Source organism: Poecilia reticulata, chromosome 1 (assembly GCF_904066995.2).
Source record: "Poecilia reticulata chromosome 1, P_reticulata-male-v2, whole genome shotgun sequence".
Classification (NCBI taxonomy): domain Eukaryota; kingdom Metazoa; phylum Chordata; class Actinopteri; order Cyprinodontiformes; family Poeciliidae; genus Poecilia; species Poecilia reticulata.
In genome coordinates this window covers 23,670,581-23,684,761 of record NC_088830.1, presented here as the reverse complement: position 1 = coordinate 23,684,761, position 14,181 = coordinate 23,670,581, and the positions used below count along the sequence as shown (strand labels likewise).

General features: G+C 41.4%; 1 protein-coding gene across 16 annotated transcripts in view; it reads right to left on the bottom strand.

The window, feature by feature from the left end:
* nfixa (nuclear factor I/Xa) overlaps positions 1-14,181 on the bottom strand; it is a 136,594-nt gene that overhangs the window by 77,819 nt on the left and 44,594 nt on the right. For 14 of the 16 annotated variants that reach the window (XM_081609568.1, XM_081609572.1, XM_081609563.1 and 11 more), the window contains one exon: positions 11,377-11,908. In XM_081609568.1, the coding sequence (XP_081465694.1) occupies positions 11,377-11,908 (532 nt within the window). Of the gene's footprint in view, positions 1-11,376; positions 12,318-12,609; positions 13,833-14,181 lie in introns of those variants that run through there. The other 2 variants (XM_008415526.3, XM_017304737.2) reach the window with 2 other exon arrangements.

Here is a 14,181-nt window from a genome sequence, read left to right as displayed (position 1 = left end):
CCGTCATGGATCACACACCATATTTTATTACACACCTCGCATGACGAATCCTCTGTCTCTCTGCCATTTTCTGAACTAACTATGTGAAGGAACACTACGTTTTTCTTTAGAGAGACAAGAAAGAAGCAAAAAAAAAAAAAAAAAAAACACTGAGGCTATGAAATTGTAAGAAATCGAACCATCCGAAACTTGCCATATTAAGCTTAACGGCTTAATATGTATAACTTTAATAAACATATCTTAAATATTCACCTCTGGTCAAACAAATTCAGAGCTGGAATTGTCATCAAGTGCTGGGGTACTAGCAATTACATGCTCATTACCTGCTATGGATACTGACTCATAGCTTAAGAAAACAGGACAATGAGATATCCATCCGCTCCCTGCAGAGGAAAAGTGTTTCCCCACCTGGTCTGCATGCAGTTAAAATTTGCAATACACACACAGCTGCAGAGGGAGCAGCCTGGTTTAGTGCAAATCAGCCCAGAGAATCACACGAAGCTAGAAAAAGATTAAGGCCTAAAGTGAGACATTGTGGGGGTAAAAATAAAAATAAAAGTAGAAAAATCTCTTTTCTTTCAGTTTACAATGTGAAAATTTGCTTTTAGCTTATAATGATGCATGGAATTATAACTCGAAGGCAAATATTAGAAATTTGCTTTTTTTTTTTCTGAACAAACCCCGTTTAAATTATCCGATATAAAATTCACAGTTCAGACCCGGAAGAGAATCAGAGAGCCTTGATTTGTCTGCCTTCTAACACTTGCACATCTTTCTTCAGCTATGGTATTGTTTGGGAAGTCAGGAGATGAATGGTCCAACATCTTAGGTCTAACAAGAACTTCTAATCAGAGAAAGCCAAGATAACAACGAATACGACTCAGATCTAAATCTTACTGCTGTTCTCAGACAGTAGAAAGGACTTTGTACGTGCTTTTGCATGTGATGAAATAATTCCTTGAATGATTTAAAGATCTTGTCGTCTTAAAAAATTCCCACATAATAGGTGCAATTCACTAGTAAAGTCAGTGGCCATGTCTTCATTTTCACACAAGAATACACTCTCAAAATACAAAACACACTAAAATGTTTCAATGTAGCACAAAAATGAAATGTCAAACAAACCAAAGAAAAAAAAAATTTTTAAAGATGCGGTCTCTGTATTTCTGAAATACACACATATATATTTTCCCTTGAGTTTTCTTTAATGTGTTTGCCAGTGTTGTAAAGTGGTCGTGTCTGTTTTGTTGTTGCTGTTTTTCACCTGGCTGCAGAGGAAATTTCCCATCGGGAAAATAATACAGTAATATTGATACTGATAAGTCAAAATATTTACGCTGAACAAAAAAAAGGCATTGTGTGGAAAAGCATATACACTCATATATTATACATTGAAAATACACCTCTCTGTTGCCTTTCTCCCTCTCATTCTCTCATCTGCCTCTCCAGTTTTCTTTTATGTAGGAGGCAGCACTGGGCACCAAGCCATGCCACATCAATATGCGTGCTGGTGAAAACCCTTCCCCTGCCTAGTCTGTGTTTCACTGCCGAGGCTTTAAGTTGTGGAAGCTTTAGCTAATGTCACCGGATACGGCAGGTCATGTTAGCTCGTATTTATTTACCGGCGGACGGCAAGCTAGCACTCCCACTGTGGAGGGCCAGAACCGGGCTGGCCTTGTCGTAGGAACCTGCCACAGTGACAGCCCATTGTCGGAGACAACACCAGCTAGTGCCACCCTGGAGGCAGCTTGGATTGTACCCAAACAAGGTTCCCTGGGAGCCTGGGTTGCCATGGTGGCAGCCGAATTTGGGCCCAGTAAAATGTGAGGCGAACAGGCGGTGGACTGGGGAGGGGGACTCTAGTGCAGGAAGGCAGAGGACTGAGGAAGGAGGAAAGAGGGCACCCCAGAATATTAAAAGCATCAAATCGAACAGACGCGTGAAACGCTAACCTCAATAGTCAAAGAGAGACGCAGAGAGAATAAGTGTGTTGCGTGTGGCTGTTAATTAAGGACACAAATAACGGACGAATTTATTCTGTCTTCTACTTAGTGGAAGTTCTAATTAAAAAGTATGAAGCTCAGCTGTCAGATCAGTCAAGTTACAAAGTGACAGATGCACTTCTCATATTTAACTTCACAAGGCCAGCGGTATAAACAAGACGAGCTTGTGAAAAAAAAACCCCGAGAGGTTAAAAGGAATAGAAGCTGTTAACGTTGAAAGACGCCACTCTCCTGGTTTCTCTTCCCTGCTCTTTTATTCAATATTCACTAAGTGGTTTGAAGTGACTTAACAGTGATCTTTGAATTCAAAACCTCATTTCCTCTTAATGGAAAAGTTTTCATGATGAAGTGCACCATGGGTCTTTTTAGCGCTCAGCTTACACCTCACTCTTTGCGCTGTTGGGTGAATGAGACGAATATTAAACAGCAGAAGCAGAGAAAGTTGCAGTGGCCAGTTCACCAAGGTGTCCCGAAGATCCTTGGACTCCAAACTTGCAGCTGGCTTACAATATCGCGTAAAATGCTAATTGACACGCATCACCTGGCGTGCAAATGTATAATGAGACATACATATGAACTCTCTCACATATTCACAGAAGCCTTGCCAAAAAAGACAACGCTCCCTGCACTGATGTGTGCTTGACATATGTACAGACTGTCAAGAGTTTCACCCACAAGTCTAACCCCACATTACACAATCACTCGACAAATTTGTGCTCATGACATTTCTATTACATCTTACAAATTATACAAAATTATAAAATTGGTACTTAATGTGAGCACACTATCTATACATTAGATGGTCCTAATCTGGTTGTTATAAAATGCTTGATGCTAGCTTTGTCCATCTGAAAACGTTTTGCGTGAAGTTAGTTTTGCTTTAACGTTCTTTTATTGTTACTTTATAAGTTGGTTAAATGCACAACAATAATACTTAGAAGAAAGACGACCCTTTTTTGTTTTCGTCGTTAAAAACAGAAAGGTCCTGGAATCACAAACTAATTTTGGAAAAACTGCTTTTCAAACATGTGCTCGTTATGTGTGTAATGATCTCCAAATACACCCAACTTTGGATCATTATCTTCATTTAGTCATTTTAAGCTACTTTTAATGAAGGGTTTTAGCAGAACAGTTTCACCGCTTTTAATTAGGTTTTGTGCAATGTGGGATAGTCAGGAATTTTTTTTTCTTTGTATGGCTTGATTATTTTCTTTATTATGTGTTATAGCTGATAAAGTTTATATTTAGCTCTGGGTTTTCCCGGTTTATGCATCTATGACAATAATTGTTGCCATTCATCTTGATCTAAGAGTTTGTTTTTTTGTCTCAATTGTGATTTAATTTAATACCTGTTTCAATAAAATAAAGTATTACAATCCAGGTGTTTTGTGAGTGTTTTCAACAGCTAGTGCACAGAAAATACTGTAAGAAGAAAATGGAAAACGAATAAAAGATAAAGTGGAATAATTTCACTCATTTTTTACAGAACCTTATGCTTATTGTCATCCTGTTGAATTCATTTTTATTTCTGGCAAAAAAAAGCAGAAAAAAAAGAGAAAAAAAGACCCTCTCTAAAAAATTGTGTGAAAATTTGTCATACATCTGAATGAATATCCAGCTTGTCTGTTCCCCGACTTAACTTCACACACCTCCCACCTGCTCTGCATCCCCTTTGAGCTCAAATACACCCAAACGAAGGCACACACAGACACACACACACAAGCACACGCACACACACTATGCCACTCCACTCCAAACTCATCCTGTTATCTAAACAAGCACTATCCTCTCGTCACCGTCACAGGGCTCCTTTTCTGTGTCCTCAGAGAAAAGAGAGACTGTCCTGTTCGCAGATGAATAGGCTCTTTTGATGAAACGCAGAGCCTTGTTTACTGCCACTCCATTTATTTACCGGCCTGTTTTTCAAGTCGACATTGAGCGACACTTTACCAAACACCCACCGGAGCTCCCTGTCGAGTCCCCCCCCCTCTATCCAAACCTCTACTTAACGGCGCTTCTCATACGCCACGTATTTATTCAAATACACACCCTATCCCTACTTTCAATCCCATGATGTTTCTTCCCCCCCCCCGTTTCATCCTGCCTCCTTTTCTGCGTCTAGTGTCCTAGATCTGTGGCCAAACTGATTTAAAGCTTACTTGCTTACACGGATGCATGCCAAATTTGTTTCTCTGCCATTCTGTTATGTTTCTCAACTAAATCACTCTTTCGCCCCCCTCCCCCTAAACTCTCCTTCCCGCTCTTCTCCTTCTCATCGTGTAACACACACCAAAGGACACCTTCATTTAAGCATTTTGCTCAACGAGGAAGAGAAAAAGTGGCACCCACAGTATGATTATGTGAAATGTTCTAAACAGAAAAATAAGTACCTAGATTAGTGATTAAATTAAATAGTCTGAAAATCACATAAAGTGAAAGCAATCAACTTGCATACAAAAAAAGACGGACTAAAGAGCAATCAAGCATCAAAGCCTGAAAGCACACGAGTATAAAATTTACAAGGCAGAGCTCGAGTCTTTGGAAATAAACATAGTCACTAAAAGGCTTTTTGTTAATCATTTTCCTCATCTTCATCCAAATTAGAGTTAAATAAAACACCTCCAATGTAAAAGTCAAGGTTCACAGCCTATGGCAAGCAAATAGCGAGCGTAATGGTCCTATTGAGTGCTAAAATGTTTGCGCTCACAAGTTATTATGAATTATTCTACAGCCTAAAATAGGAGACCAGGGTGCTAATGAGGCTAAGGAAGGGAATTCATTTGAACCCTGAAGAGGAATAAAAGAGAAAAACATGAACAAGAGAAGGAAAGAAAAGAAATGAGAAGAAAGAGAGGATCAGAGGGAGGAGGTTGGCAGGGACTGTGTATGAAAATTTGGCGCCTTCCAAACAGAGAGATAGCATCGTGCCAAAAGCGACCGCCGACACAACTCCTCTCACTTTCAACATCAGACTCCTTTGCTGTGTTACACTCGCCCACATAATAATTTCATTATTCTTTAACCCACATGTGTAAAATAAAATGGGTTATTTTGATTTGATTTTTTTCCCATCTAAATCAGTGCTGATCCAACGCTTTATTCCGATAATAAACTCAGCAAAGCTACAGCAGGATGGCACAGCACAAATAATGCAACCTGAGCTAAACTATTGCAGCTATGGACATTAAACCAAGCACTGAGACACATATTGCAGCAATGCTGTGGCTATGAGGTAGTGAGTACCGCCAGTGGCCAGTCTCGGCAGCCTTTGCCAGAGCCTTGCTGTGACTGCAGCCCGGCTAAAAGACTGCCGTCCCTGGCTCTCTGTCCTCTTTGGCGGCCATGCCCAGGAACGGGAACTGCCCACTGCTCTCTTTCTTCTACTCATTCTCCTGCTCCATGTATTTCTGAGGTCAGAAAACCCGCCTGAGTTGGTATATGGTTTTTGGGAACACACACATTTCATGGTCAGCAACACTACAAAAGCCTGAAAAGAGACTCGGCACTGGGAAGACAGAGTATTAAGACAGACAATACGTCCCCCTTGGTGCTGCTGACTCTTTGCCTTTTCTCATTCACGGTTTTTTTTTTTTACACTTTTTCCTTCTTTGTACTTTTTTGTTAATAACACTATTAAAGATATATCAAGTTCAATTAATTATGAAAAATATATTTAAAAAATGCTACACACACAGAAAATGTATGACACTGACAAAAATGAAAATGTATTAATTTTGGAAATTTATCGTTTCATTTTATTAAATACATTTATAAATATTGATCTGATCAAAATATTTCAAGGTAGAGATGCACTAATTTCCATTGAGGTCTGACTGGTTCATTTGAATAATCAAGTTTTTTTTCTGTGAGGACACAAGAAAGAGAAGAAAAACCAGCACCTTCAAAGTGGAAATAGTTCTCAAAACAGCACAAAGTGAAGGACAATAATTTTCAATAATTTTCCCATTTACGACTTAGTGTTAACCTCAAAGTAGTAAAAAAAAAACAGCCTTGTCTGAGTTTTTACTCAGACAAGGCTGAGTAAAACCTCAGCCTTGTCCTTTTCCTGCATTTAATGGATCTACCAATCACAGATCACAACCACTCCAGGGAAAATGAGAAGATGTCTTATATGCTTTACACCAACTATGTCACAATCCAAATATGTGAAATATGAACATAAACACAAAAATGCAGCTTTAAATCAAGATGAAAATACAACAGAAACAGTTAAGACAACATGCATCTACATTTGACGTTAAAATATTTTATTTAATATTTTATATTTTAAAAAGTCGGAAAAAGTGAAAAAGTTTCCTTTCCATTTTTTACCTCTTCTCTTACAAAAAAAAAAAACAGAAGAGGTTCAACAGCTGGGTCCGTTCAGAAAGATTAGAGGGAATCTGAGAAGAACGTGTAAAAACACTGAAGGCACAAGCTGCCATATTTGTCTGTTCAACCACATACTGATGGTCTCTACATGTCACTGGAATAATTTGTTTACCACATATCTCCTGACGCTGAAACTCTTCACACAAAAGGAAACACATGCGGGTAGACCAGAAATGTTCATGGCTGTTAGTCTCTCCCGAGAAATCTGGGTTTATCATTATGTAAAGAGGGGGGAGAAAAAAAGCCTCCAGCTATTTTTAGGGCAACGATTGTGCCAATTTTCACTGGTCAGTTTAACTGGAAACCAAACATAATGCTGTCTTTCACTTTTATTTCTTTGAGTGTGCTATGCTCTTCATGTTCTCATGAGATAAACACAGACAATGCGGTTTTGGATCAGTCCATGTCTGCCTTTGACACTCCAATGTCAGCATGTATCTGTGTATGTACATGTTTCTGAGTAAATAAGCACACAACAAGGCTTTGGCTTTCCTTATACAAGCAGCCTCCAAAGCGCACTTTTTTTCTTCTTCTGAGGCCAAGAATAGTGTGAGAAGACTCCCTGTCAAACTCTCGCTGCATCTTAACCCTTCAGATTTTACATGCGTGTTCCTGATGCCCGACAGAAAGGCATCAGGAACACAGTGAGAGCGATCAGTAAACACACACCGATGCCAAAGCTTCTCCCTGTGTGAAGAGCTTTCCTTAGCCGACATCAGGCCTCGTTCCCACAACACAATACAAAAGCCTCTGACCTGATGGACTCCCCGAGTGTCAAGATTTCATTAAATCAAAACTTCACTGCTGAGTGTCACCCAGGGCTCCGCTTGCGCAGACACAAACACTCGCACACAAAGACAGTCCACTCAACTACTATGGTGTCTTGGGAGCCTAAGAAGAGACCGGGAGCTAATTAACAACAGATTACTTTCTCAGAAAATAGAGGAGTTATAAAAGTGAAGACCCACGCAACCCATCACAGTATCAACTTTTACTACGCTGTAAATTATTCATCCCGGCAGCTTTGATATTCCGTCCTTTTTATTTGCTTTCCTTCAACTGACACTCTGTTTCTCTCCCCAGCCAAAGTTTACCTTGCACACTGCGGGCCCATAAATCAAGAGTTTTTCTTTTGTGATGAACGTAAACTGGCGTTTTGTTTCTGAATCCCTGCCGTGGTCAGGGAGTTGGCCGGAGGCTGGCCACGGCACCAGGGTTTCTCTGGACTTTCTCACAGAGCTGTCCAAGGCATTACTACTGCAATAGTGAGACGGAGGCGGGATCTGGCACCGCGGAGCGTGGAGTGTGGAGCGGTCATAGCAGAAATGGCAAGGCGAGCACATTTCACACCTCCCTCAGAGTGACTGCAAATTTCCTGTGCTGCACTTTTGATTGGAAACACATTTGAAACATCTTTTCATGATCACACTTACAGCGTACAAAGAAAATACGAGGAAAAAAAAAAGAAATATGAAAAAGGTCCAAACTATGAGTAAGTGCAGTGAGCTAACTTTGGACCTGACAAATGTTTTTTTTTTATATATATCTTTTATTTTTCCTACCCTGAATAAATCAGAAATGTGCCGAGTTTAATCTAAAACAGCACACAGATTATAAATCAAATAGCTCACTGAAGACTTTGAGAAGCAGCCAAATAAATTCTCCTCAGATGGTGTAAAAGTGGAGCCACCTATGCAGTAGTCAGACTCTCACAAGAAAAAAAAATCTTAACTGGTATTGTAAAGTAAATCAGAGCCAATACACTCTGTTTACAGGTTAATAAAGAGTCCCTGCTGTGTTGTTCTAGCAGACCCTGGGGCCAAAAGATCATTATCCTTATTATCATAGACCAATCACTTACATCTGAAGGCTAAGAATACACTACACTGTGAGCTGCAACACAATCCTGCTTCACCTCGTACTTATTCAATGCCAGTGCTCCAGCTGCAATGTTCAAAGTGTAGTTATATCTATTTTTTTCTCTTCATCTAAGGTGCCTCAAAGAAATCAGGGGAGGAGGTTGTCTGCGGCGGTGTTGTGGTTAATTCAGAAACGGTTGCGGTGTGTTCTGCTCTGTAACAGAGAGGATCTCAAAAGCTGGCTGGCTGCAGAACAGTCTGAGAAAGCCTGACGGCAAGCCCAGAGATTCCCCGTGGCAGCTTTTGCCACTCTGTCATAAACAAAACACAAGACGTCTTTCTCTTCTTCCCACACCAACGGGGCTCTGGTGCTGCCAAACCGAACAATCACTATTGTAGCCTCTTCTCCTTTCCAATATGCTCTCTCTACCTCACTCTCTCTCCGTGTCTCCTACAATATAAACAAAAGAGATCAGCGGAGGCTTTACCTCTGTGAGAGCAACAATGAGGCCGATGTTTAAGGAGGCAAAACAAAAGTGTGTACAGGATCAAAGAGGAGCCGGGAAGACAGAGAAGCTAAAGACTGACAAAATGCAAACCAAACAAAAACAAATAATGAACACATCTTGTCATTTGCTGCAGCAAGGCAACAACAACAACAACAAAAAACTACACACATCACTGAAACTGATCAGCATGACATCAGTTTGCAAGGTGAAAGTTAATGTCGTGCTTCTAGTTTTCAGCCAAATAAATCGTTCAAAGCGCGACTAAAACCAAGCATCAACTCTTTGGAAGAATTATTAAAACAACCGAGGAACACTGCATTAGCCAGATAAGATAAGAGAAAAATACAAAGTAAGTCAACATCATGAATGGATAGCACACTGTGTAGAAAGTGTTTTACTGTCCTGCTGTAAACCAAAGTACTGCAGAGGAGTGGAACAGCTGACGTCAAGGAAGCAAACTTATGGTGATTAATTACAGTTTCCATGTGCGTGCGCACGAGTGAACAAGAAACATTTTCTGTTTTGAAGAACCGGTACAGTCTGCTTCAGCAGAGCATTATACGGATGTAAAATAATATAAAATATATAAAACAATTTAAATATTTACTGCAACCCTGCTTGTCTGATCGTTGTACCTTTAACGTGAAATTTTACGTGCTGAAAATTTAGTGTAAAAATTATTTAATCAAAAAAAAAATATATATATTCAAGACGTAATTTGAATTTTAAACCGTACCTTTGAGAATTTGTGTATTATTTAATTTAAAACATATAAATTTCACTAAGGTATTTTTGTAAAATCAAATATATTTCAATAGGACTAAATTTCTGTCAGAAAAAAAACTAATAAAATCAATATTGTTTATAGACAGCTTATCAAAAAAATATAAAATTACCATGACAACAATAAGAGAGACTACCCGTTACATATCGTTTATTACCATCAAAGAAAGACTAACAAAGCAAAGCTGGAGCTGCTGCCAAGGTTTTGGCTCAGGCTGTGTGAGGTGTCTGGCCTGGACTGAGGTTTAACGTGTGTGTGTGTGTGTGTGTGTGTGTGTGTGCGCGTGTGTGCGTGTGCGTGTGTGTGTGTGTGTGTGTGTGCGTCTAAGAGAGAGAAACACTGGGAGTTGCTTATGATAGCATTTGGCTAACAGAGCAGGTCGATGTGTTCAGGCGGTGACGGGGGACGTGCTGCGTATAAATATATACGTGCTGGTTAAATCAGTGTTTAAAATTTCCAGAAAATCCAGCTGAGATAACATTAGGTCATGAGCTTGTTTGAACAACCAGACAGCAAATGGTGATGTAGTGTGTATTTGGAGGATTTGGCTGTGAAATGTATTTTGTGAGAGTGTCTGTGTTTCTTACACTGTGAGAAAAAAACAGAACCCAACCAGTGTGTGAGTGGAGACCACGCACTGGAAGCTGCAGTGATGTTTGGCCGGGTGTGTGAGTGTGTATCTACGATGGTGGCTGAGATACAACAATGTTTGGCTGTTTCAAACTGTATCTGTGATAGTCTCTTGGACGAATGTGTGCACTGTGTTGGTCTGTGGACGTAATTGTGACTAAAACCGTGTTTGGCTGTTTGTCGGAAAGTGAGCTAAAAAAGATGAAAGAATTAAATTAAATTAAATAAATAAAAAATAAAAAAAACAAGAGTGTGTGGTTGTATTTAGCTGTGTTTTCATGGGTGTGAAAGTAGCTGCAATAGTACTGTCTGTCTTTAAGCTTTGCCGTTTTGTGTGTGAGCATGTGTTTGGCAGTCAGGTCCAACGTGGTGCTCGCTGTTCAGGCAGACAGCGAGGGCAGCAGCAGCCTGTGGCCTGAGAGCTGCAGACTCACGGCTCTGCTCTCTTCTTCTTTCACACACATGAAAACACACAATCTGGGCTTTGGCCAAGTTACCATCCCTGAATACAGCAACCTCCTCGTGGCAGCTCCACGTCCAGCAATGTTAAAAAACAGCGACTCCCCCTTTGTGCAACGAAAACATTACGTTTTACAGCACCGATCGTTTCATACACTCTCCCTCTCAGACGCACACATGCTCACACAGGCATGCAAATTCTTTTCTATAAAAAAATACAAAATATATACTCATGAAGCCATAAATTCCTCCCTCAGAAATATAAACAAAAACTTGCCAGAGCAAGCTGGAACTATGCCCCAGACACACATCCAAAATTTATTTTTATTACTGTTGATGCTGTGTTGTCAAGTAAACAGCAGAAGAAAAATAGAAAATAGAAATATCAAAATGACAGCGGTTTTGTAAAAGCAGCGCGAAACGTTACTTTTATTATTCCTAAACAATTAGCATACATTTTGAGAATAATTTAAATTATGAACATTAAGATTTAAATATAAAATGTAATATAGAAAAACTTCTCGGTGTAGCTTTTTTCAAGTTTACCTATTCATTTCTAAATACACATGTAAATATTTGTTATTCATGTAATTAACTGTCCTCCACCCAAATCTTTAATGTCCTCATTTGTGTTTCTCTTCATGTCTGTAAGTATTCAAAAAATCAGCACGCCTAAATGTGCTCATGTGCAGCATGATTTCAGTATTCTGTGTACAGTAAGTGTGCAGGTTGCAACATACCTGGCGTGTGGACAAAGTAGGCAAGGTAAAGGTCCAGCTCCTTGACAGACACTCCGATGTGGTGTGGCTGGACACACAGGCCAGGGTTGGTGCACTGTGGGGACTTGACGAGCCGCTCTCCGTCCGTGCTCTCTAGGGGACTGCCCTTGAACAGGATGACCATCACCAGGTCCAGCCGCCACACCTTGTCGGCCTGGCGCAGGCAGTCGATGCGACGAATCTTGCCCTTCTGGTCAGGGTTGGACAGCACGCAGCACGGGGGCTTTTTGCCTGTGATGGTGAGCACAAAGTCCTCGCGGAACTCGGGCCGGATGTCCTTGCGGAGCTTGGCCAGCAGGCGCGAGGCCCACTTCTGCTTAATCTCTGGCTTCTCCCCGAGTAGCTCATCTTTCACCGCACGCTCTTCCTCCTTGGACATGCGCTTCTCGTGCTTCTTGAAGTACTTGCGCTTGCGGGCCTGCAGGTTGAACCAGGTGTAGGCGAAGGCGCGGACGTGGGGCAGAAGGGCCTCGATGAAGGGGTGGAATTCATCCTGGATGAGAGAGGAGGACGGGGGGAGGGCGGACGAGGAGAGGGAGGAGGGGGGGAGGCACGAGGAGGCAGAGGATAGAGAGGGGGAGAACGGGGGAGAGAAGGATGGGGAGAGAGGAAGCGGGGGTGAGGAGGGGAAGAGAGAAGAGAGGCAGTTAGGACCGGCACGCAGCATGGAGGAGCGGCGCCTGCTCCGTGTGAGCGGAGGGAAAGAATGAGAGAGAGGCGCTCGGAGACTGACAGAAAGAAAGAGAGATAGTGATGGAGAGAGAGCTAAGGATGCTTTCCACTCTTTAACAGGGAGACATCACACTGAAGGACACATATGCAAACCACTGACAGACTAAGGTAAGAGATGAACAAACAAAGAAGTTAAATTTTATGCTTAAATAAAAAATAAAAAATAAATAGCAATGCATATTGTTAAATACGGACAACTTTTTCTCTAGAGAAAAAAGAATCAGTTTCGGATTGAGAAAGTAATAACAAACAGACCAAAAATTATATAAAAGGCAACTGAAATCACTTGGGTCGTGTCACAAGTTACTAAACTACTGAAATTAATTTAGTTGGTTTTAAAAAAATAGAAATAAAAATGCATTATTAAAAAAAATTCATGAGCATTGTGTCTGAAATGAAAATTGACCAAACAACTGGATTCAAAAAAATACGTGAATAAAACGTAAACGACATGGTAGTTACCATTTCGCTCTTTCATCATAAATTCACTCCATCGATTGTGGGTAAACTTAAAATGCAGAACCAGAACCAGTGAAGTGACTGGATTGTTGAGCGCTGGAGTATTGCTGTGAATATTACAAAACAAAAGACTGTGGAAGAAGAAAAAAAAAAGCAAAAACAGAAGCTGAGAAACTGTCCAATAAAAGCAGCAGGGGGGGGAAATCTGAGAAAGAGGAGACAGGCCAAAAAAGAGGCACAGTGCAATACCAGCACAGGAACACAAGAGGTACTGGAGCAAGAGTGAAGAGCGGAAAAGGTGCTGCTCAAGTGCACATCAGAAGGAGAGTGCAGAAAAGTTTAGCAAGCTCTCTATGTCAGCCATTAAGATAAAATAGACTCTGATGTGTAAAAATTAAGTTAAAATACGTGAGGCAGAAAAAAAAGGATCAAAAATCAAAACATTCTTCTTTGTTCACAAAGACGTGGAGAGAAAAATATTTCGATGAATACCAACAACAAAAAAAAGATTGGTTGGCAAAACTGCACATGGTATTGGTTGTATTCTGATCTGCAAAAGAGTCACAGAGAGAGAGAGAAGAAGAGCTGACAAGGGGGGTGCGGACGGAGGAGAAGAAGAAGAAAAGGAGGAAAAAAAAACAAAAAAAACAAGAGGACCGAGTAAATGTTGGAAGACTGTGCACGACCACTGGCAAACCCGAGTGGAGCTTCTTTTTTCCCCCTTCTTTCTCTCCAACTCTGGCTCTCCCGTTCTCTCTTCCTCTCCACTTTCCGTCTCTAACCATTGACTGAGTCTGTGCCAACATGCAGAGGGCCCACCTATTTGGCACGGAGTCTCTCGCAGCCCAGCCAATACGCACGCTCCCAGTGCTCAAAGGGAGGGAAGAGAGAGATGGCAGAGGGAGAAGCAAAGAGGTGGGGGTATGGATGGTTGGTGGCTGGTCGTGGAGAAAGGATTGGGGGGTGGACTGTGTGCGGTGCAGGCAGAAGGCACGTCATTAGCCAAACAGACAAGTTCCAATCTAGCGCAAAGGCAAAGTCCAGAGGATATTAATTTTACATGAATCCAGACAGCACCCGCCTTCTAAAGCTAACACCCCCCCGCCCCCCGCACGCGCCTTCGTCACCAACATGGTCACAGCCATCCCAACAAACCAGCTTGCTCTCCAACCGCAACCACCCTCCCCAACACCCCCTCACACTCTCTCTATGTGCTTGCGTTACACCACCTTGGCATGGGATGGCATGAGAAAACACAGACCCAAAATCCCACTAGACCCTGGGACCAGCAGCTGCTCCTGGATTTACCACACAAACAAAGAGAATGGTGTGTGGGGGGTGGGGGGCTACGAGGACCCCCCCGCACCCACCCACTACATCCCACCCCCAAACAAAAAATACCGTCCAAAAACATGCTCTCTTGTTTCAAAATGCACTCTTATGTCCAAACTGGCCCCTTCTTCTCCTCTCCTCTCCATTTTTTGTCACTCCACTTTAATAGCCCCCAACAGCACAGACACAGAAACATATTAAAAGTTTCTGTTAACAAATTAGGGTTCAATCCTAGTTGTGGGT